Source organism: Cnephaeus nilssonii, assembly GCF_951640355.1.
Source record: "Cnephaeus nilssonii genome assembly, chromosome: 4".
NCBI classification, from domain to species: Eukaryota; Metazoa; Chordata; class Mammalia; order Chiroptera; family Vespertilionidae; genus Cnephaeus; species Cnephaeus nilssonii.
The window spans coordinates 43,796,178-43,817,172 of record NC_137075.1 but is presented as its reverse complement, the minus strand read 5'-3'; the positions used below and the strand labels follow the sequence as shown (position 1 = coordinate 43,817,172).

Below are 20,995 nucleotides of genomic sequence, written 5' to 3'. Positions count from 1 at the left end.
CTTTTGCCTCAAAACAAGAAAAGTTCTATTGGGACGGTATCCACAAATTACCTGAAAGATGGGGGAAATGTATAGCTAGCGATGGACATTACTTTGAATAAAGCACTTTTGATGTTTCTCTTGAAATTATTATGCTTTCTTTGATTACAAAATTCGAATTATTAACCGGTACACCTGTTATATACTAGAGGCCCAGTGCACAAAATTCATGCACAGGTAGGGTCCCTAGTGGCTGCCGGCTGGGGCCTCCCTTCCCCTGGCTGCCTGCTGCCACTGCCCCCTGGTGGTCATCACACGTCTAACTCCAGGTCGGTCAAACTCCCGACCGTGGGGATATTTTGCATATTAGCCTTTTATTATATAGGACTAGGGGCCCAGTGCGTGAATTCATGCACCTTGAAAGGAACTGTGGGCTGCGAGACTGCGGTGGGCACAGGGGCCCATCCTCCACGCCCTGCCTGGCCCCTCCCTCAGCGGTCCCTGGTCCCCTGTCTGCTGGCAGCCCCGCTTCCACCAACGCTGCTCCCACACACTGACACTTCTGGCCCTGCTCACACCCGCGGTCGGTGCTGAGCGATAGGGCCGGCACCAGGCGCCAGCAGCGGGTGGGACTGCGGTGCATGGGAGCAAAGAATTTTCAGTAACCACCAGAGGCTTGCCCCGATGACAGTGACGGGCACCCCACCTTGGTCTGGTGCCCCCTCTCTCCTACTCCACCATCCAGTCCTGGCCAACGCCCACCATGTTCCATGTTCTGCCCCCTGCTGCCAACGCCTGCCATGTTTCGCGTGTGCCCTGATGGTCAGCGCACGTCATAGCGACTGGTTGTTCGGTTGTTCCCCTTTGGTCTATTTACATATTAGGGTTTCATATATATATGTTTTTTAAAATAATAATTATATATATACATATATGTACATATATATATATACACATACATACATATATATATAGTGTTGGGTGTGCATCTATGATATGAGGCTTTTTAAAAATAAATTTTTATTGATTTTAGAGAGGAAGCGAGAGGGAGAGATAGAAACATCAACCCTGGCACGTGCCTCTACCAGGAATCAAACCCTGACCTCCCGGTTCATAAGTCCACGCTCAACCACTGGGACACACCAGCTGGGCCAGGATACAAGTTTTTAGGAGCAAGGTAAGAGTTTTTAAGAAGCTGGCCCTGGGGACTCAGGCACCTCTTGTGGCCAACCAATAGTTTACATGTTGTAAGTTGAACTGCGAAAAGCGCTATTGTCTAGTGTTTAGCAAATGGTTTGAATAAAAATGCATAAATTAAGCCGAAATAAATGGAGTCCGAGTTACGACAGACTGAAGAATCGGTAAGGAAGGGATGGCGTTTTCCAGGTAGAGATGGGTCATTCTAGGCAGAAGCAACAGTAGACGCGAAGGTAGAAAGACATCCGGGGAACAGCAGGTAACTGGTGTGACCGGAGAGAAATGGTAACTCAGCTGGCCAGACCGCAGGGGTTTCTAGAGCTTCGCCCCAATAAGTCAGCGTCCGCCTCTCGCCGGGACCCGGCGCACCTTTCCGGCCGCTCCGCTGGCCCCGCCCCTCTGCGCACTGTGGCCCCGCCCCTCTGGCGCACTGTGGCCCCGCCCCCTGGCGCACTGTGGCCCCGCCCCTGGGAAAAACTGGGGCGGGGGGCGCGGCCAAGTGTGGTCATCTCACGGCGCCGTCCTAACAGCGAGCAGGGGCAGATGGCGCCGCTTAATGACGTCACGGTCATTGACAGCGTGAGGCGGCGGCGGCTGCTGCCTGGGTGTTGAGCGGCCGGGTGAGGGTCTAAGTTTATTTCCTGCAAGGCCAGGGCGCCTTCCGAGGGCGCGGGGAGGCCAGGCGTTTGCGGCCAGGGCGGCGGGTGTGGGGTCTGCAGGGTCATGAGGCTGGAGCGGAGGGTTTGGGAGCCCAGGAACCGACTCCGGGATCAGGGCTAGGGGGCGTGTTGGAGGGGAGGCTGCTTCCACGCCGTGTGAGGGGCGCGGTAGTTCGGCTCGGGGCTGGCGGAAGTCTTAGGGTCCAGATTGGGGTGAGGTAATTGGGCGCTCAGGGTCTGGGCAAGGAGACATCTCCAGGGGTTCGGCGTGGGGGTGGGTGGATCACGCTCACGAATCTCTCCCCCCCCGCCCCCCCGCCTGTTCGCGTGGCTCACGCGGGCTGCAGGTGCATCATGCCTAGCCTGGGAGTCTTGGGCAGCGCCCGCTCCGGGCTGGGACTGTTGCTGGGCACCGCCGCGGGCCTTGGGTTCCTGTATGCCCTTTACAGACAGCGGTGGAAACGGACCCAGCGCCATGGCCAGAACCAGCTCCTGCCCAACTCACTGGACGTCACGCAGACTTCAGAGCCCAGACGCCAGGGTAGGAGCCGGCCCTCTGAGGCCACAGTCACGGCTGATAGATGGGCCTGGGATCCAGCCTGCCTTAGCAGAGCCTATGGGACAGGACAACGGAGGCGGGTGCCTGAGAGTTTCACCTTTTTGGAAAGCTTATTGAAAAGGAAAGCATTCTCCCTCTTCTCTTCTCCTCTACTCTTTCCCCTGTAATCCCAGGACAGTATATTGTGAAAAGGCTGCTTAGCTTTCACTTTTGGTTTTGGCCACAGTGGTGCTCTGTATATATTAAAGACACTTGCTCAGCGTTGGGTGAGGTGTTTAATAAGTAGAGGAAGAGTCCAAAAGAAAGCAAAAGGAAAAACAAGCCTTGTAGGAATTAAAAGTCCTGAGGCTTTCGTGTTAAATTACATATTAGAATGAAGGGATCTTGGAGACTACTCCAAGTGTTTTTATCCTTCTTATGATGAAATCAAGATTAAGAAAGATTGTGTAACTTTCCCAAGGTTGTCACAGAGTAAGAGGCAGGATTGGGCCTGGTCACCCGTCCCATGAACTAACATGCCATGGGGCTGCGAGTGAGCTTACTTGCAATGAAGCTGAATATGGGTGAAGCCAGCCACAGCTGAAATGGGTAGGACTTTGAGTTTTGCAAAGCTTTCATGTTAAATTAACTCATTTGAGCAGAGTATCCAGGGCTGGTTCAAACCTCATGTTCCTGTAATAGTGGAGCTTTCAGAGAACCTCACCCCATGTTCATTGGGAATGAGTGTTTTCTCTGATAACCAAATGCCAAGTGGTTTAGAAAATTAGTTTTAGAAGAGTCTTCAACAAGAATTATCATTTGAAAATACTTTTTTTTTTTTTTATTGATTTCAGAGAGGAACGGAGAGAGAGAAACATCAATGAAGAGAGAGAATCATTGATCAGCTGCCTCCTATACCAGGGATCCCTGCAACCCAGGCATGTGCCCTGACCAGGAATTGAACTGTCACCTCCTGGTTCATAGGTCGACGCGCAATCACTGAGCCACACCTGCTGGGCAAGAGTTATCATTTTAAATTGCAGCGTTTGTCAGCAATTTACAACCTGATAGTAACCTAATGTTGCATGTATGCTTGTCTTTCCTTCATTTCCCTTGTGTTTTGTTTGTAATTTCTCAGCAGTAGTGGTTCTGCTGAGGTTGGGAGAAAGTGGCTCTGTTCCCAGGGACCTTCTTGCTCTTCAGTCTTGAGTACTGTTGGATGTGTATTGTAATCTGGCCTAGACTGTTACTAGATTTAACAGATTTGTGCTTCCTGGGCTGTGGGTTCTGCCTCCCTCGTTTCTTTCCTGCTTTTACATTTTCCAGTAAAATTGCCTTAGGTAGTAGTTCTCAGTTTACTAGCATTTACTGTTGGAATTTATGTAGAGCTCAATTCAGATCTTGGTAATACTGTTTTTCCAATGTCTTTGAAATTAAATCTTTATTGTTGAGAGTATTATAGATGTCCCTCTTCTCCCCTCATTGCCCCCCTCCACCTGGTTCCCGCCCTCCAACGTTTTTGATGGGCTTTTCCCACTGTGCCTTTTCTCTCAGTAGCTACCCTTTTTCTCTTTGCCCTTCTCTGATGCTAGTAAAAGAAGTTCTTGAAAGGAGCTGTGTTCTTTGCTATTCTCTGTGAAGTGCAAGATCAGAGTTTGAGTGAACTCAATTTTAGTTTTGCTGTGTGGTTGGGATTGACAGATATCTGGGCATTATATACAGGCATACCTTCGCTTTATAGTGATTCACAGACATTGCATTTCCCCCGCCAAATCTTCACTAGCAAAATATTACGACTCACTTGATTGTGAAATTTGATTTATTGCAGTGGTCTGGAACCAAACCCGCCATATCTCCGAGGTATGCCTGTAGTCAGATATAGGTTTTTCTTTCATTTTAGCAGGGCAACTGTCCTGACATTGAGGAATCTCACTCTTGCAAGCATTTTATTTTACTTTTTTATTTTTTCTTGCAAGCATTTTATATCATCTGGCCTGGTGTGTAATACTGCCAAAGGTTGGTGAGGAAGTTTCCTGGAACAGAGGGCCCTTGTTGATGGATTGGGACCTTGATTTTTATCTGGATAATTACTTGGGACTTGTTAACAAGACAGCTGTGAACATATGCCTTCTGAGTCTTTGAAAACAACTCCAGTGAGAAGCAAGTGTTCTTGAATTCTAGGTGCACGATCTTTTCCTCACTGTGTCCCATGGACATCACGTCTCCTGTCCTCCTCCCTTCAGTGAGGCCATTGCGAGCAGTCCCAGGTGAGGCTGGAGATGCTGCGGTGCTGCCCAGCCTTCCACGAGAAGGGCAGGAGATGGTGCTGGACCGCCTGGACTTCGTGCTGACCAGTCTGGTGGCACTGCGGCGGGAGGTAGAGGAGCTGAGGAGCAGCCTGCAGGGGCTCGCTGGGCAGATTGTTGGGGAGTTCCGGTGAGTAGTCAGCCTCCTCTCCTGCCTCTACAGCCTTTTCAGCTGAGCTGTGTTCTGGCCTGCGCTGTCCGTCTCGAAGGAAGAGGCCAGCTTTATGGCTCCTCACCTAATTGGCAGGGAAGCCGGCCTTGCACAAGTTCCTTGCTGCTTTTGAGCCTTTGTAATCTGTTGTAGCAGCTGAAACGCTTTGTTCTGACTAACCTGGTCTGCCCAGAGAGTTGCCCTTGTTCTCTTGAGTGTAGAGACCCAGGATTTTCTTAAAATATATATTCTTAATTAATTGATTTTAGAGAGGGAGGGGGCGAGGGGGAGAGAGAGAGCGAGAGAAAAACATTGATCTGTTCAACTTATTCACGCATTCATGAACGGCCACCCGCACCCTTGGTGTGCCGGATGACATCTAACCAACGGAGCACCTGGCCAGAGCCAAGGCCCAAGTTTTCTCTGCGCTTGGCCCTTCAATGAGGTGCGGTGTAAGAGGCGCCCGCATGGTGAGGGGAAAGAGGCTGGATGGGTCTAAGCCACCGTGCTTTTCAGATCCCACCTGGAAGAGAACCAGAGAGTGGCTCGGCGGCGAAGGTTCCCGTTTGCCCGCGAGAGGAGCGACTCCACGGGCTCCAGCTCGGTCTACTTCACGGCGCCCTCGGGAGGCACAGTCACAGATGCGGAGAGCGAAGGCGGGTAAGTCATCTCTCCTGGAGCAGTTGTAGCTCCAGCCAGGCTGCCTCTTGTGAAAGCGATGCTCACCAACGGGAAATTCACACCACGCTGCCATAAATACCTTTTGGAACAAGGTAAGGGTATAAGTCAGGGCTGGGGGACATCTGGCCCGTGGGCTGTATAAGCCCATGAAATCGTTAGGTCGGGCCCTGCCAAGGCATTAGGGGTGAGTTAAGTAAATGCTTGACCAAAGGTAGCAGGCTAACTTTTAAGTTGATAATTTTGTATGGCCTGTGAATGATGTTATAAATATCCAAATGGCCCTTGGCCGAAAAAATGGTTCCCCACCCCTGGTATAAACAAACACAGAACAGTTGAAATAAGAAAAACCATCCACCTATGTCATCCAGACAAATAGAAATGTTAACAATGGTTATTGCTTGCATCTGTTATTTTCCTCTAAGTAGGTTTGTTGTTTACATTGTCATTATATATTTTTTATTTCTATTTTTCTCTATAACATTACCAACTTTTGTTTTATTAATCCTCACCCGAGGATATTTTTTCCATTGCTTTTCAGGGAGAGTGGAAGGGAGAAAGGGAGAGAAACATCAATGTGAGAGAGACACATGAACTGGCTGCCTCTTGCACACGCCCCGACCGGGCCAAACCTGCAACCTAATTATGTGCACTTGACCGGAATCGAACCCGAAACCCTTCCCATGACCCTTTGGTGCACAGGCTAATGCTCTAACCATTTAGTAACGCGAAGTGAGCATTTTCCTGTGTTATCACAAGAACTTTTTCCTTCACCGAGTGTGCGCCCCTCCCCCGGATACTCTCCTCTTCCCACAGGAGAGGCTTGCTTCCTTCACGTTACAGATGGGAGGTGACTGTCCGAGTAACTGGTGGCCCAGAGAGCCTGACCAGAGGCCTTGCCGTGAGAGGTGGCCGTAGGCAGGAATCTCGTGGACAGCCTACGAAGTTGGTCAGGCTACAGCTTTTGATTGGAAACCACTAGTGCCATTTTGAAACTTTGGTCCCAAGCAAGAAGTCTGAATGAACATCTTTGTGGTAATGCCGGATGCTGTCACGGCAGCGTCGGCCCTGGTGTGCTGCTAGCTCCAGCGGTCCAGGCAGTGTGCATGAGGCCTAGAGGCTGACCGCTCTTCCTCCTCGAGGAAAAGATGGGTGCAGAGAATACCCAAGCCTTCTCTTGAGTCAGAAAGTCTGATTTAGCTATAAACAGGCCATTCAGGAGGATTTTTGTAGCACTCTCTTTAGCTGAAACACATTATAATATTAACTGCGGGTTATTCGTTCTCTGTGACAGGCATGGTAGTGAGCGCTTTGTCTTTTTTTTGGGCGGGGGGGCGGCGGGTACTGAGCACTTTGGAGGTATTTTCTGACTTAATCCTCACAAGAATCCTATGGAGTAGATGCTATTTTTCTGTTTCTCAGAGCAGACTGAGGCTCAGCAAGGTGAGCTGCCTTGCCCAGAGTTGTACAACTGCCAGGTTCAGGCTAGCTGGCCTCCTCTGCAGAGGTGTGAGGGTCTGTGATCTGAGGTTCGGCTTGGTCGTCAGGGCACAGCAGGGCCTTCACAGGAAGAGTGTCCCCTGCAGCCTCGGGAGTGCCTCCCATTGACTAAGAGCTGCCACAGCTCCCTGCCCACGGTAGTACGGCACGCTCGGTACATCCGACTCAAGAGATTTCAGCGTTGTTTGGGCCATTCTCCTGCCTCTGCTCAGTTGGCTTTCTAAGAAAATTAAGAATTTATTACTCTCTTTTTCCATGTCACTGCCACTAGGCACTGGTGCTGGATTTGCTTATTGCTCAGATGCCTTTAGAAACAAGTGAAGTCTTTCCCTGGCCGGTGTGGCTTAGTTGGTTGGAGCCTTGTCCCACCCACCGAAAGGCAGCTTTGGTTCCGGGTCAGGGCATATACCCAGGTTGCAAGTTCGATCCCAGGTCGGGGCACGTGGGGGAGGCAACTGATCTATGTTCCTCTTTCACATGGGTGTCTCTCTTTCTCTCCCCCGCCCCCCTTCCTCTCTCTAAAAATTAATAAAATAAAAGAAGCAAGTCTTAGTAGAACTTGAGTCCTCCGTTCATGGCTACTGATGCCAGGGTTGTCTGATCCCTGTTGTCTGTGTTCAGTTTACCTAATAACTCTGGGCTGAGAGCTTCCCTGGGCTGTTTGAGAGGAGGGGCAGAAAGGCAATATTTGACACATCTGGATTGAAAGGACAAAGTGGTTGATAATGGACCCTGAGACTTAAGGAGCATCTTCATGCACCCAAGGAAGCAGGTCGCTTGGGTGGGGAATTGATGTGTGAGCTTTGTCAGAGGGTAGAACAGGAGAGGTCACAGATCTGCCCAAGATCAGGATGTAGAACTCAAGGCCATGGATGATTTCTAAGAAGTTAAACTTCTCTTTAGCCAGGGAAGCTTGTGGGTGCTCACCGGGGCCCCCGTAAGGGGGACAGGACTGGCCTTCCACCACCTGTGATGGGATGAGAGGAAGGGTGGCTTTCTTAATTATAGCTCCAGCGGCTCAGCCCCACGACTGATCGTGTGACATGTGGGAGCGAATGGGGTGAAGCAAGACTCTGGTTTAGCTGGCTGCCATCTGGGGCAGTGGCCATAGTGAGTAATTCTTTTTGCCATGGTCACTGCCATCTAGGTCAAGGGGCAATTATGGGAGACCTCAAACTCTGGAATGACTTTGAACATGTGGGTCTGGGGCAAGGAGTGCCTGTTTGAGGGATGAAAGGATAAGAGTATTTGATGGCTACTCAGTCCACTGGAAGCTGTAGTACCTTTCATCCCCCAAATAAAATGGTAACGTTGAGGCCCCAGAGGACTGACTGAATGTGGCAGAGGCAGAGTCCCTGTGTGGGTCCGTGAGCTTGTTCCCTGAGCATTGTAGCAAATACAGCTTTAGTTCCCTCCCTGTAAAAACCAGACTCGCCCTAAAACACCCGTCCTCCAGCAAGCTTCACAGGCATCCCAGCCCAGAGGGATCGCCTGCCATCTCATCTCCTTTGGCATTTACCACCTCATTTAGGTTGGTGTTACCTCTCACTCCACCGAGAGGTCTCAGGGTCAGAACCCACACCTGCTTGTCTTTGAATGCTTCAGCTCAGCCCCTCTCATGGGGCTTAGGAGTTCAAGGAAAGAAACTTAATTGCCAGGAGGGGAGAAATGTGTAACTGAGTCCTTGATCACTCAAGGAGTAGAGTCGGATAGCTCTGGGCTCCCTGTTCCGAGGAGCCTTGGGTTCTCGACCCACCGTGGCGACAGTGTTCCGTCTGAGTGTACAGATCCAGATGGCCTTTTCAAAGGTCTCTGCCAGTCCCTTGCTGATCTCAAAGCTCCCTGGCATATTCAACAAGAGGGCCCCCCCTCCCTCTCTCTCTCTCTCTCTCTTTCTTTCTCTCTCTCGTGGATTCCTGCAAGGGTTGGGATGGTGGTCCAGGAGGTGTGAGAGCATGTGAATGTAGGGATGGCAGCCCTTGTAGCTCTGGCACATGATCCATCTCTCAAATCCTGGAAGCCCTTGGGGCTGATGTCAGTGCTCACTCAGCAAGTGTTTGCCTGCCCACTGTGTGCCAGGCAGCAGGCCTGCAAATTAGTGAGGCAGAGCTCCTCAAAGTGGGGCTGCGGTGCAGTAAGAGGCCTCCTCACTGTGCCAACCTTGCTGGAGCATCCCTGCCTCACACGCTCCTCCACCTCACAGTGGGTGGCAAAAAGGCCCCTCCTGACCTCTCTTTCTCCTTAGCCTTTAGGACCCAGAGGGATCACAAATTGTAGGACTTTCCCTCCTGGCTCAGCTCCCTGGAGAGACTGTTGATACCTGTGCTCTAGCATAAGATCAGGGGTCCCACCTGGGAGACTCCTGATTGGCCAAGACAGCCTTCAATCCAGCAGGGAAGGGGATCTCCCCTTCTTTCTAGCAACTGGAGTTGACAGACTCCAGTTCTCCACCCCAGATAACCATTCACCCGCTTGCCTTTGGGCCTGGCTGGGCTGAGTAGGGAGGCTGTTGTTCAGGCCCCATGAACCGTTGGGTTTCTCCAGGATGCCCCTGTGCAGCCTCACTCATCACCACGCAGGTTGATTGTGAAACCTGATGGCACTTTGCCTTGTCCCTTTAATTTCTCAAGTTTTTACTGCAGATTGCTGTATTTGGTAAGTTCTTCAAAAGCAGGGTGAAGTTGTCAGTTCCTGTGGTAGATGTTACTAGGGCCCCTTTGTTAGCGGATTCTGGAAGAAGCAGTCAGCATGGATTGCTCACCTGGTACTTTCTAGCTGGAACCTGCCTCCTTACCACGTCTGGCTTTCGGGCCTACAGCGTTCAGCCCACATCTCTCCTTCAGTTCTGTTTTGCTCCAGCAATGGGGATCTTTCCGTCCAGGATGGAGGAAGGCTTACCACCTAAAGGTCCTCCCTATGCTTCAGAACCGTGTGTCTTATAAAACCCGCTTTTCCTTCTACTCCGTCCGGAGGCCTCTCTGGTGCCTGATTCTGGCCCCTGGAAGCCGTACCTTCTCCCCTGCTGTCTTTGTCTGATTCAGTTGGCAGTTAGGAAGAACACCCTAATCAGCTGCTGGTACAGGCCAACATCTGAGAGAAACTTGGCTTCCTCGTCAGTGGGGTTCGAGGTTGGGGCTCCCTGGCTTATGGTGGCCCAGAGATACCTTCCCAGGGGGTTCTGCTTGCATCTTCCTTCTCTCCTGCTTCTAGCTGCAAATGGCCCTCACCCCACCTCTAGCAATTGCAAAGGTTTCCCAGGGCTATTCCTATTGCAGTTTAGGTTTGCTGGCTGACGGGATAGAGGCACACATTGAACTGAGAAAGAAAATGTGGGTATCTGTGGCTGCCCATGGCCTCAGAGGCTGGCACCCACCCAAGTTGCTTCTGACAGATGCCTTTGGCTGATAAAGCAAAAAAGATTGACAGACCCTGAGCCTCGTGAGCCATCTAGCTCAGGAGATCAGCTCCACCAACATGGAAGTTTTTATCTTTTTTAAAAAATTTATTTTTTGATTTGAGAGAGAGAGAAAGAAAGATCAATTTGTTGTTCCACTTATTTATGCATTCATTTGGTTGATTCTTGTATGTGCCCTGACTGGGGATTGAACCCGTAACTTTGATGTACTGGTACAACACTCTAACCAAATGAGCTACCCGGCCAGGGCTGAAGTTTTAATCTTAAACATTCATTTATTTTTTTATTTCTAAGAATATAGTGTGGCTCTGTGGTTAGAGCACTGGCCTATGCACCAGAGGGTCGAGGGTTCGATTCCAGGGCATGTATCTGGGTTGCAGGTTCGATCCTCAGCCCTGGTTGAGGCATGTGTCAAAAGCAACCAATAGATATCTCTCTCTCACATCGATATTTCTCTCTGTCCATGAAAAAAAGAATATTCTGGGGTGAGGATTAACAAAACAAAAACAAAATAATATAGGTGTCCCAAAAAAGGTATACACACTTTGAATGATTATCAAGTCAGTGTTTATTAACACACAGTTCATTTTCAAAATTTAAAAGAATCTACAAAAATGAATAATTTTTTTTTTGGTCAATGCCTATTTTCAAACTGATGAACATTCTGGTCCGGGCACTGCTGATAACATGAAGCAATGCAAACACAAACATCAAGAATCATTTTGTTGCCGAAACCGGTTTGGCTCAGTGGATAGAGCGTCGGCCTGTGGACTGAAAGGTCCCGGGTTTGATTCCGGTCAAGGGCACATACCTTGGTTGCGGGCACATCCCCAGTGGGGGGTTTGCAGGAGGCAGCTGATCGATGTTTCTCTCTCATCGATGTTTCTAACTCTCTATCTCTCTCCCTTCCTCTCTGTAAAAAATCAATAAAGTATAAAAAAAATTGATGATTCAAAATTAAGTACGATTTAAAAAAAAAAAAAAGAATCATTTTGTTGCCTGGCTGGTTTGGATAGAGTATCGTCCTGTGGACTAAAGGGTCACGGTTTGATTCCTAGTCAAGGGCACTTACCTTGGTTGCAGGCTCAATCCCCAGCCCCGGCTTGGGGCGTGTGTGGGAGACAAGCAATCGATCTGTCTCTCTCACATTGATGTTTCTCTCTGTCTCCCTCTCCCTTCCACTCTCTAAAAGTCCATGGAAAAACATGCTTGGGTGAATATTAACAAAAAAAGAGAGAGAATCATTTTGATTGGTATTTGTGTGCCTTCAATTCATAAACTATTGCTGGTTTTGTACTATAAACTTTATGTATCTCCATAAAAAAGACTAGTGGATAAATTTTCTTTGTTCAAAGCTTAATTTGGCTTTACCCATTATTTCAAATCAGTTAAACCTGAAAAGGAGTGAAAATTAAGTGAGTTATCAGGTGTTAAATTGTGTATACATGTTTTGGGATACTCTGAATATGCTCACTAAAGTAATCATACTAAAAGATATAAAATAGCCCTGGCTGGTTTGGTTCAGTGGATAGAGCATCAGCCTGAGGACTGAAGACCCCAGGTTCGATTCTGGTCAAGGGCACATGCCCAAGTTGTGGGCTTGATCCCCAGTAAGGGGCATGCAGGAGGCAGCTGATCAATGATTCTCTCTCCTCATTGATGTTTCTTTCTCTCTCTCCCTCTCCCTGCCTCTCTGAAATCAATAAATATATAAATAAATAAAAGGTAGAAAAATAATTTCTTTAAAAATTTGTTAAAATCCTCACCTCCTCACCTGAGGATATGTAGTATGTTTGTGTGAGAATCCTCACCTGAGGATATTTTTCCTTTTTTTTTTTTAAAAGAGTGGAAGGGGGGAGGGGGGAGGGAGGGAGGGAGGGAGGGAGGGAGGGAGGGAGGGAGGGAGGGAGGGTGAGAGAAACATAGAGTGAAAGAGACAGACACATTGATTGGTTGCCTCCCGATTGTTCCCTGACTAGGGCCTGGGATTGACCTGCAACCCAGGTATGTGCCCTTGACAGGGAATCAAACCCTTGACCACTGAAGGTGCTTGGGCCCACACTCTACCACTTAGTCACACCAGCCAGGGCCCCAAGGATGTTTTTATTTATTTTTTTTTGAAGAGAGAGAGAGAAAGGAGGAAAGAGAAAAACATAGATTGGTTGCCTCCAGTGGGATGAAGCTCCAAACAACTAAACCACCCAGCCAGGGCAACAATTTCCTTTTAATTCGACTGGCAACATTTTGGTACGTACAGACCTTCCTAGGTTTTTTCTTTTTCTCTATTTTCTGTCAGACTTGATAGTAGCTGCACAGGGGGTTCTGACAATGGCCCCCGACTGCCACAGGCCCCCCGAGTTGGTCACTCTTCTCCCACATCATTTCCCATCATTTTTTGGGACACCTGTATTATTTCACAGTCCTATTTCTGCCTAGTCCTCTGAAGAAAGTGGGGGAGTGGTTCTTACTTGGTTTTCTGGACAATGTCATGGAGAGCCCCTCTTTGTGGGTGAGGGACAGACCTAGAGTTCTAAGGCTGAATGGTCCCCGCTTTGACCCTGAACTCACATTTCTCTGCCACAGTTACACAACAGCTAATGCCGAGTCTGACTATGAGCGGGATTCTGACCGGGAGAGTGAAGACGGGGAAGAGGAAGTGAGCGGTGAGACTGTGAAGATGGGGAGAAAGGATTCTCTGGACCTGGAGGCAGAGGTGGCTTCAGGCCCAGGTCCCAGAGCCCTGGAGGCTGCGGGCTCCCCGGGCCTGGAGGAAGTGCTGCCCCTCCTGCTGCAGGCCGACGAGCTGCACCAGGGCAGTGAGCAGAGCAAGCGGGAGGGCTTCCAGCTGCTGCTCAACAACAAGCTAGCGGTGAGGCTCCAGCTGCCGCCTGTCCTCCCTCCCCCCCTCCCTCCCTCCCTTCCGACAGAGCAGGCCCTGTGGTTGCTGACCTGCCTGGTGCTGCGGGAGGGAAATGAGGGGCAGACGGCTGGTGCCGCACTTTCCCCCAGGGCTGCACATCCTCTTCCCGGGGCTACATGCTGCCCGAGGACCTAGGTTTGTGCCTGCTCCCGAGCCTCCTCCTGAGGGCAGGTCTCTGCCTCCTATTTTTATGGCGGAGCCCCACCTCTCAGTCGAGGGAAATGTGCAGAGAACTGGAATGTCCTTTTATTTCCCTTGAGGCAGAGCCCAAGCTGCCTACGGCACTTGACGTTCCCAGCACCAGGGATTTCACCCGCAATTCCCTTTTCCTCAGGTTCACTGCCGAACTGATGCCCCAAAGTTAGCCCCAGAAAATGGAGGTCATATGGGGGTGGAGGGCCATGCATAAAACTGAAGTAATGTCAGTCAGCATCTAACACACTAGCGTGGAAGCTCAAACGTGGGGTGTGGGAGGCCCGAGCCCAGTTCTCTGAGGGAGAAGGCCCCATCCCGTTCTCTGCTTGGTCTGCAGTACGGAGGTCGGCAGGACTTCCTCTGGCGCCTGGCCCGGGCCTACAGCGACATGTGTGAGCTGGCGGAGGAGGCGAGCGAGAAGAAGTCATACGCGCAAAACGGTGAGTGCTGACAGGCCCCTGGTGGGAAGGTGACTGACTGGCTGGGGTGGAGCCAGCCCACCTGCCCGGGGTCCAGAGGAGCCACAGGGCAGACTGTCAGGGCAGCTGTGGCTCAGTGACTCCCTGGGAACAAACTGGGGCTCCGGGATCCCCTGCTTCCGTGACACAGAACAGCCTGCTCTTCTGCACATGGCTGGGGTCCCCGTGTGCCACTCGTGCACGTTTTTAGGAGTACTAGTCTCGTTCCAGCCGAAGTCTTTGTTCTCCCCAAACACAAAGGAGGGTAAGATCTTCTTTCTTAATCTGAAAAGGTTTTTTGCTGCGACTTAGGAGTGTGGTTTCAGTTATGGAGAGTGTGAGGCAGTTCTAAGGATGTGAGTGGAGTATGTTAGGTGAGCACCTGTGAGTAGTAGTTTGGGAGAGTACTGCCAGGTTAGAAGTCCCTGGCACCTATTTAGCAACTCTATTGCCAAATCTGTGCCCTGGGGTGTGTGTGGCTGAGGGTTCGTCCCTCTCTATCACTGAGAATCCTGGGATTTTAAAAAGCGACTGGCCCAGCCACAGCCGGTTTGGGTCAGTGGTTAATGTCGGCCTGTGAACCAAAAGGTCCTGGTTTCGATTCTGGTCAAGGGCATGTGCCTTGGTTGCAGGTTTGACCCCTGGAGGCAACCAATTGGTGTTTCCTTTCTCTGTCTTTCCCCTTCCCTTTCACTCTCTAAAAATAATAGGGGGAAAATATCCTCGGTTGAGGATTAACAAAAAAAAAAAGCAACTGGCCCAACCAGAGTGAATCACTTGGTTGGAGCGTTGTCCCATGCACCAAGAGGTTGCTGGTTTGATTCCCATTGAGGGCACGTGGCTGGGTTGTGGCTTCGATTCCTGGTCGGGGCATGTACGGAAGGCAGCCGATTGGTGTTTCTCTCTCTTCCTCTTTCTAAGCATGTTTGAATAAAAAGTGACTGGTTTTGTGGGGATGGTGATGTGTCCCGCCTCTGTATACACCTGAGTCATGTACCATCAGTGGGCTTCCAGGTCTTGTGGTTCAGTTAGTTATCTAAAACTAGAGGCCCAGTGCACGAAAATTCGTGCACTTGGGAGGTCCCTCAGCCAGGCCTGTGCCCTCTCGCAGGCAGTCTGGGACCCCTTAGGGGATGTCCACCTGCCAGCTTAGGCCTGCTCCCCGGGGGATTGGGCCTAAGCTAGCAGTCAGACATCCCTCTGGCAGCCTGGGAGCCCTCAGGGGATGTCCAACTGCGGCTTAGGCCCGCTCCTCTGCAGCCGCCTCTGCAGAAGGTGTGCGGGGAGGCACCTGGACCGCCATGGCTGGCCTGGCAGCACAGGCTCGCTGGCCCCGCCCCTCGCCCACTGGTCCTTCTGCCATCTGGTCTAATTAGCATATTAGCTCTTTATTATGTAGGATGGATTTGTCTACTTTCCCACTTTTATAAATACAGCCTTGCAAACGTTATTGAATCTTTGATAATGTAGGATCTGACAATACCCCAAGTGCTCTAAACATGTGTTTAGGAAGTTGCTATAAAAAGAACAGGCCAGCCCTGGCCGGTGTTGCTCAATGGATGGAACATCATCCCTCACACTGAGGAGTCACGGTTCCATCCCAGGCCCCAGTTGGGGTGCATGCAGAAGGCAGCCTGTCAGTGTGTCTCTCACATCGATGTTTCTTTCTCATTCTCTGCCCCCCCTCCCTCTCTCCCGTCCACTCTCTAGAAATCAATGGAAAAAATATCTTCGGGTGAGGTTAACAAATAAAAACAGCCCGCCCTGTTATCTCTCTTTCCCTCTCCCTTCCTCTCTGAAATCAATAAAAATATATATTTTTTTAAAAAAGCCCAATTGAATCAAATGTTCATTGTTATACACTTACAGAAAAATCCCTGGAAATTTTAAGAAAAGGTGATTATTGTTTGCGTCTTTATTTGAAAGAATGTCCTGCTTTCCCATCCAAATTTTAGGTGAGGATTCTGATCAGCTTTTGATATCAATAAGAGCCTTTCCTTTCCCTTTGGTCATTGTTTAGCTCTTATTAGGAGCACCCAGAGCCCGCACTGGCCTGGTTTCCTGAGGTTAGCACCCTGGATGAGTTTGTTCCTGCTGGAGGTCAGATGACTAGGTAGCATCTTGGAAGGCCCTGCCCTGGGACTCCAGCTTTTTAGGACCATCCGTGCTGGCTCTAAAGTTCTTCATTTTGTTCTGCCTCTAGAAGCTGGACCGCCAGGAGGCAGTCATTTGTTGGAATCTCAGGCAATATCTGTTCACCCCTATGTCTAACCTGGCAGGAACTAGTTCTTATTTTTCACTATTATTTCCTAGTGAGACAGTGCTTTGAAGGGGTAGAGAGAAATCCCTCAAGAGACAATATCCCTCATTGGGGCGGGGGGGGGGGGGGGCGGGGATTGTTCTTCTGTTTGGAAAGGGATATGTAGGATTCTCATCAGCTACCTTAAAAATGTATTTGCTGCATATCCAACTTACCATCATTACTATCACTTAAGGAAGAAATATTTCAGACAGACAGCCTACCACCTCAACCATTACTTTTGTTTACTTTCTCCATGTTCCCTTCCAAGCCCTCTCCATTTTAATCAAAGAAGTCCCCTTTTGCAGGGTGCTATTTTCTCCACTGTGTAGGCGTGATGGTCCTCATCTGGAGACTCTAGACTTCTTGTCATTTGAGGGGACCCTTGTGACAATTAGGCCTCAATTTCTTTGTTAGTCTTGGTGCATAGGAAACTTAAGACTAAATAAGTGACAGTCACCTCTGGTCAGTCCATTTGGGTTTGGTGAATTTTGGCCTAGAGCTGTGATTAATGTTTTTGGATCATGGATCCTTTTGAGAATTTTATCAAAGCTGTGGACCTTCTCAATAAAATGTACAGTTACCTAAAATTTTGTATAACTTCAAGGATACCCTGAAGCCTATTTATTACAGACCCCAAATAAAAACCCTCCAGGGTCAGGTTTGTCTGGCAGTTTCAGGTTGACTTTGGGTCCTTTTATACTTGAAGTGCAGCAAGCACATCAGTGGGAATTGTAAAAACAAGTTTGCTGGGACAGCTTGACGACAGAAATCAGGAAGGTGAGGTGAAGTGATCCCTGAAAAGCTACTTGTAGCTTTTCATTCTGTTCAAGTTCACAACCATTTCCAAGCAAGTCCAGGCTGGATAGGCATTGCTGAGAGCTGGAACAGTCTTTCGTCCTGAAGCACCCTCTTGGGCAGTGTGCATGGGAGCCCTCATCTACTCTGGATCACCTTTGTCCCACAGGAAAAGAAGAAGCGGAGGCCGCTCTGGAGAAGGGGGATGAGAATGCTGACTGCCACCAATGGTAATAACTCCCTGCAGGGTCCCATGAGGAGCCAGCATGGGTTAGAGAGGAGCGGAGGGGCGGAGCTCTTGTCTCTGTCCTGGCCACAAAGGCATTTGCTGAAAGAACCAGAAGGGGGAGCTCTGGCCTTTACTTCCATATGCCCCACCCTACCCCCAGCTGGGGGCCCAGGGAATTTTTCTTTGACAGGTGCTTTCAGGATGAGGCAGGGGAGAGAGTACAGGCCCCCCACCCCCACCCCCACCCGTTAGGGCTTGGAGAAATGAGCAGCTTTGTAAGTAACCCTAGTTATAAAACTTGTGGGTTCTGGGCTCCCCATGGAGGCTGGGACAATTTGCAGCTCCCATCTCCTGCACAACCTCCTTTTCCCTAGCTGCTCTCCCTCGCTGATGGTGGGCTTTCGCTTCTTTGCTTGGCTTGCATGAGGAACAGTGGATGTGAGTTTACCTCCAGAAGTTAAGTAGTCAGTATTTAGCTCTCAAAAATAGCCCTGTTTGTGGTCTCATGTGAGGCAAAGCTCCACCAACTTGTGTCCTGGGCCTGGTTCCAGCACCTCTGAGTATTAATGAAAATGTTCCTTTCCTGCCTCCCCTCTCGCTTTCTGTAGCTCTGCCCTCAGACTGTGAGCTGAGAGAAGCGGTTTCTCTATCTGTAGCTGAGGTAAAGTTTCAGCTTTATCTCAGAGGCCAGGTCATCACTGTTTCTAGGGGGTCATGGGTGCTGCTTCCCTGTGGCTCCTGGACTCCCAAGAATGGAAATTGGCTTCATGTTTTCCTAACTATCTGGGGGAACAGCTGTTTGGACTAAACATGGAAACGAGCCTCTGGAAATATCTGATATTTAGTGAACATGTGAAAAAGCAACTTGGGCCTTTAGATGCTCATTTAATGTCAGCTGTGCTCTGGAAACAATGCTGGAGAAATGGGTAATGAGCCTTTGGTTTTGAAGACAGAAGATGGAAAGCTGGTTGGCTTTGCTCCCTGGGAGGAAGGACGTGAAGGCTGAAATCAGAGGCATTTCTTCCTCTGCTTCTGTTGGTTTCCACGTTAACATCGGGAGCGCCTCACCCGTCTAATGGTCCTAGAGCACAGTTTACTGTTGGTAACCTGTGTACCTCCAAGGCATGAGACCTTTTAGGGTCTGCAGGAGACAAAAGGGAATGTACTCAGGTCTAGTACCCTTTGATGCTGATGAGTAGAGAACTGCTTTTTAAGTTTTTATAATACCTAGGTCTGTACTCATTATGAGGGGAAATTTGTTGGAGATCTGGACCAAGACCTTGCCTAAATATGAAGTATAGGAGACCAGCCTCTTTTGTACCTAGTACGTACACTTTGGAGAGCCTACCATTGTGTTTACAGAAGAATATGAATTGGGACCACAGGTCTGTGGAGAGGAATGACATACAGATAGAAATGGGTTTCCGCTCCAGTGGAGGGGCAGGGCCAGGGCAGCCCTCCCCCCCCCCCCCCCCCCAATCTCTGAGCTTGCTGCTGCTCCCCCTTAGGTACGCAGTGCTTTGTGGCCAGCTGGCTGAGCATGAGGGCATCCAGAAGCGCATCCAGAGAGGCTTTAGCTTCAAGGTGAGGAGAGGCTCCTCTTCCTTCCCTTGTGCTGTCCATGTTCCCGCTCGTCCTAGCTCCTTGCAGCGTTCCTGCTGCCTCCCTGACTTGCCCCTTCCCTTACCAACGCTGGTGTCTGACGTTAGTTTATATTTACATTTCCCCCCTCAGGAGCATGTGGACAAAGCTCTTGCTCTCCAGCCAGAAAACCCTCTGGCTCACTTTCTTCTCGGCAGGTGGTGCTACCAGGTGAGCTAAATTCCAGGCCTTAACAGAAGGACCTCACTGTCCTGTGACACTGATCTCCTTACAGTGAAAAATTGGGAGCTGGGGCCCAGCCTGGCTTAAGTGCCATGTCCTCTGAATGGTCATGTTACTGTAATTGGACCCTGTTTGTTCTCAGTACAGAATATGCAATATTCTGAAAATTCTTGTTAAAACTTTATTCACACCTTAAATTTTGCTGGCAGGTTGCTCACCTGAGCTGGCTAGAAAAAAAAACTGCTACAGCCTTATCTGAAAGCCCTCTCAGTGCTACTGTGGAAGATGCCCTGCAGAGCTTCCTAAAGGTATCAGGGGAGGAGGGAAGGGAAGGGGTGGACAGCAACCAAAACTGCCCGGGTGGCCTTGTTTTTCCTAAGGACATTATTAGGTTTCTGGTAGGGGCCAATTTTGTTTGCCTGTTCTATGGGAAAATCAGAACCACCTGGAGAGCCTATAAAAAATATACATTCCCAGACCCACTAAACCAGACTCCAGGGAGGGGGGCTGAAATCTCTAATATACTTCAGAGCTTGACTTGACTTTGGGAACACTTACTGAATGCCTGCCTTCCTCCTCCAGGTTGAAGAACTACAGCCAGGATTTTCCAAAGCAGGACGGGTATATATTTCCAAGGTAAACTCACCTCTCTTATTTTAACACAGACGAAAAGTATGTATGTTGATAATATTCTGGAAACTCCTCAAAGCACACCTACTTATCCCCTGCCAGTCTCCTAGTATTTCTCTCAGGTTTTCACTGTTGTGTCTTCTCAGTGCTACAGAGAACTAGGAAAAAACTCTGAAGCTAGACAGTGGGTGAAGCTGGCCATGGAGCTGCCAGATGTCACTAGTGAGGTAATGCTTTTAAGAGCTTTTCTAACCCTGGGTTTATCATTGAGTCATCCCTGGACCCTTTCAAGAAAGAAAATCTTCCCTTGAAATCTTATTTTCCTAGAAAAGAGCCTTCACTCTGCATGTAGGTGCTATGATAACAGCTCAGAAACGAAGCAAAGGGCCCTTCGTCTTGGGTAGCAGTGGTTTGGGAAATGTTGGCTTAGATATGGGTCCTAGTATTGTTCTCTTGTCTCCTTAGGATTCAGCTTTCCAGAAGGACCTGGAAGAATTGGAAGTCATCTTAGGACACTAACCACATTTCAGTGGCCTTCATGACTTGAGAAATACCACTACTTAAGGGGGGTGAAATCAAGCCTTTTTCCCCACCTTAGACCTTGCTTAGATCAGGAAACTGAGCAAGCCTGGTTAAGGGAATATCCTGAATCCTGGTCTAACCAGTACCTGCTACCTACATTCCACTGGTTAATTCCTTAATTAATCTGAAATTGGGGATGAACTTGAGGCCTGGGTTTCTGTTGTATTCTCCCTTAAGTCAGTTCCTGAAAAATCAAGACCAACCTAGGGCTGAGTGTGGGCAGAGAACTGAAGGAGCCTTCTAACTGCTGGTAAGATGAAGGAACTTCAAAGAGTCATAGAAACCAAACAGAAAACTTGTACTCTCTAACCTGTCCACTGATGAATATTCAACCCCAAATTATAAAGCACATTCCACAAGGAAGGCTCAGGGCCGTCCATGGGATTGCCGTCTTCTCGCCCAGCATGTGGAGTCTAACTGTATTCTTGGGCTGAGGGGCTGGACACTTGACTTCTACTCTTTGCTGATTTGGAACGGCAGTGCACAGGACTTAGGAGACCATGAAACGATGATCTGAGGAGTTGCCTGGAATATATTTTGGTACCAATTTAAAAATAAACCAAATTTGATTAGAAGTGATTATGTCCCCCTATGTATGCTATTAGCTCTGTTGCAGGCAAGTAGAAAAATAGCACCA

At 49.3% G+C, this 20,995-nt stretch overlaps 1 protein-coding gene across 1 annotated transcript; it reads left to right on the top strand.

The window, feature by feature from the left end:
- The first annotated feature begins 1,682 nt into the window (after positions 1–1,682).
- RMDN3 (regulator of microtubule dynamics 3) lies at positions 1,683–20,937 on the top strand. Its single transcript, XM_079769382.1, has 13 exons — positions 1,683–1,796; positions 2,183–2,376; positions 4,617–4,809; positions 5,347–5,490; positions 13,007–13,292; positions 13,876–13,978; positions 17,263–17,323; positions 18,831–18,906; positions 19,057–19,134; positions 19,356–19,454; positions 19,729–19,782; positions 19,923–20,003; positions 20,242–20,937. The coding sequence occupies exons 2-13, from the start codon at positions 2,190–2,192 to the stop codon at positions 20,293–20,295; spliced, it is 1,416 nt and encodes a 471-aa protein (XP_079625508.1). The 5' UTR covers positions 1,683–1,796; positions 2,183–2,189; the 3' UTR covers positions 20,296–20,937.
- The last annotated feature ends 58 nt before the right edge of the window (positions 20,938–20,995 follow it).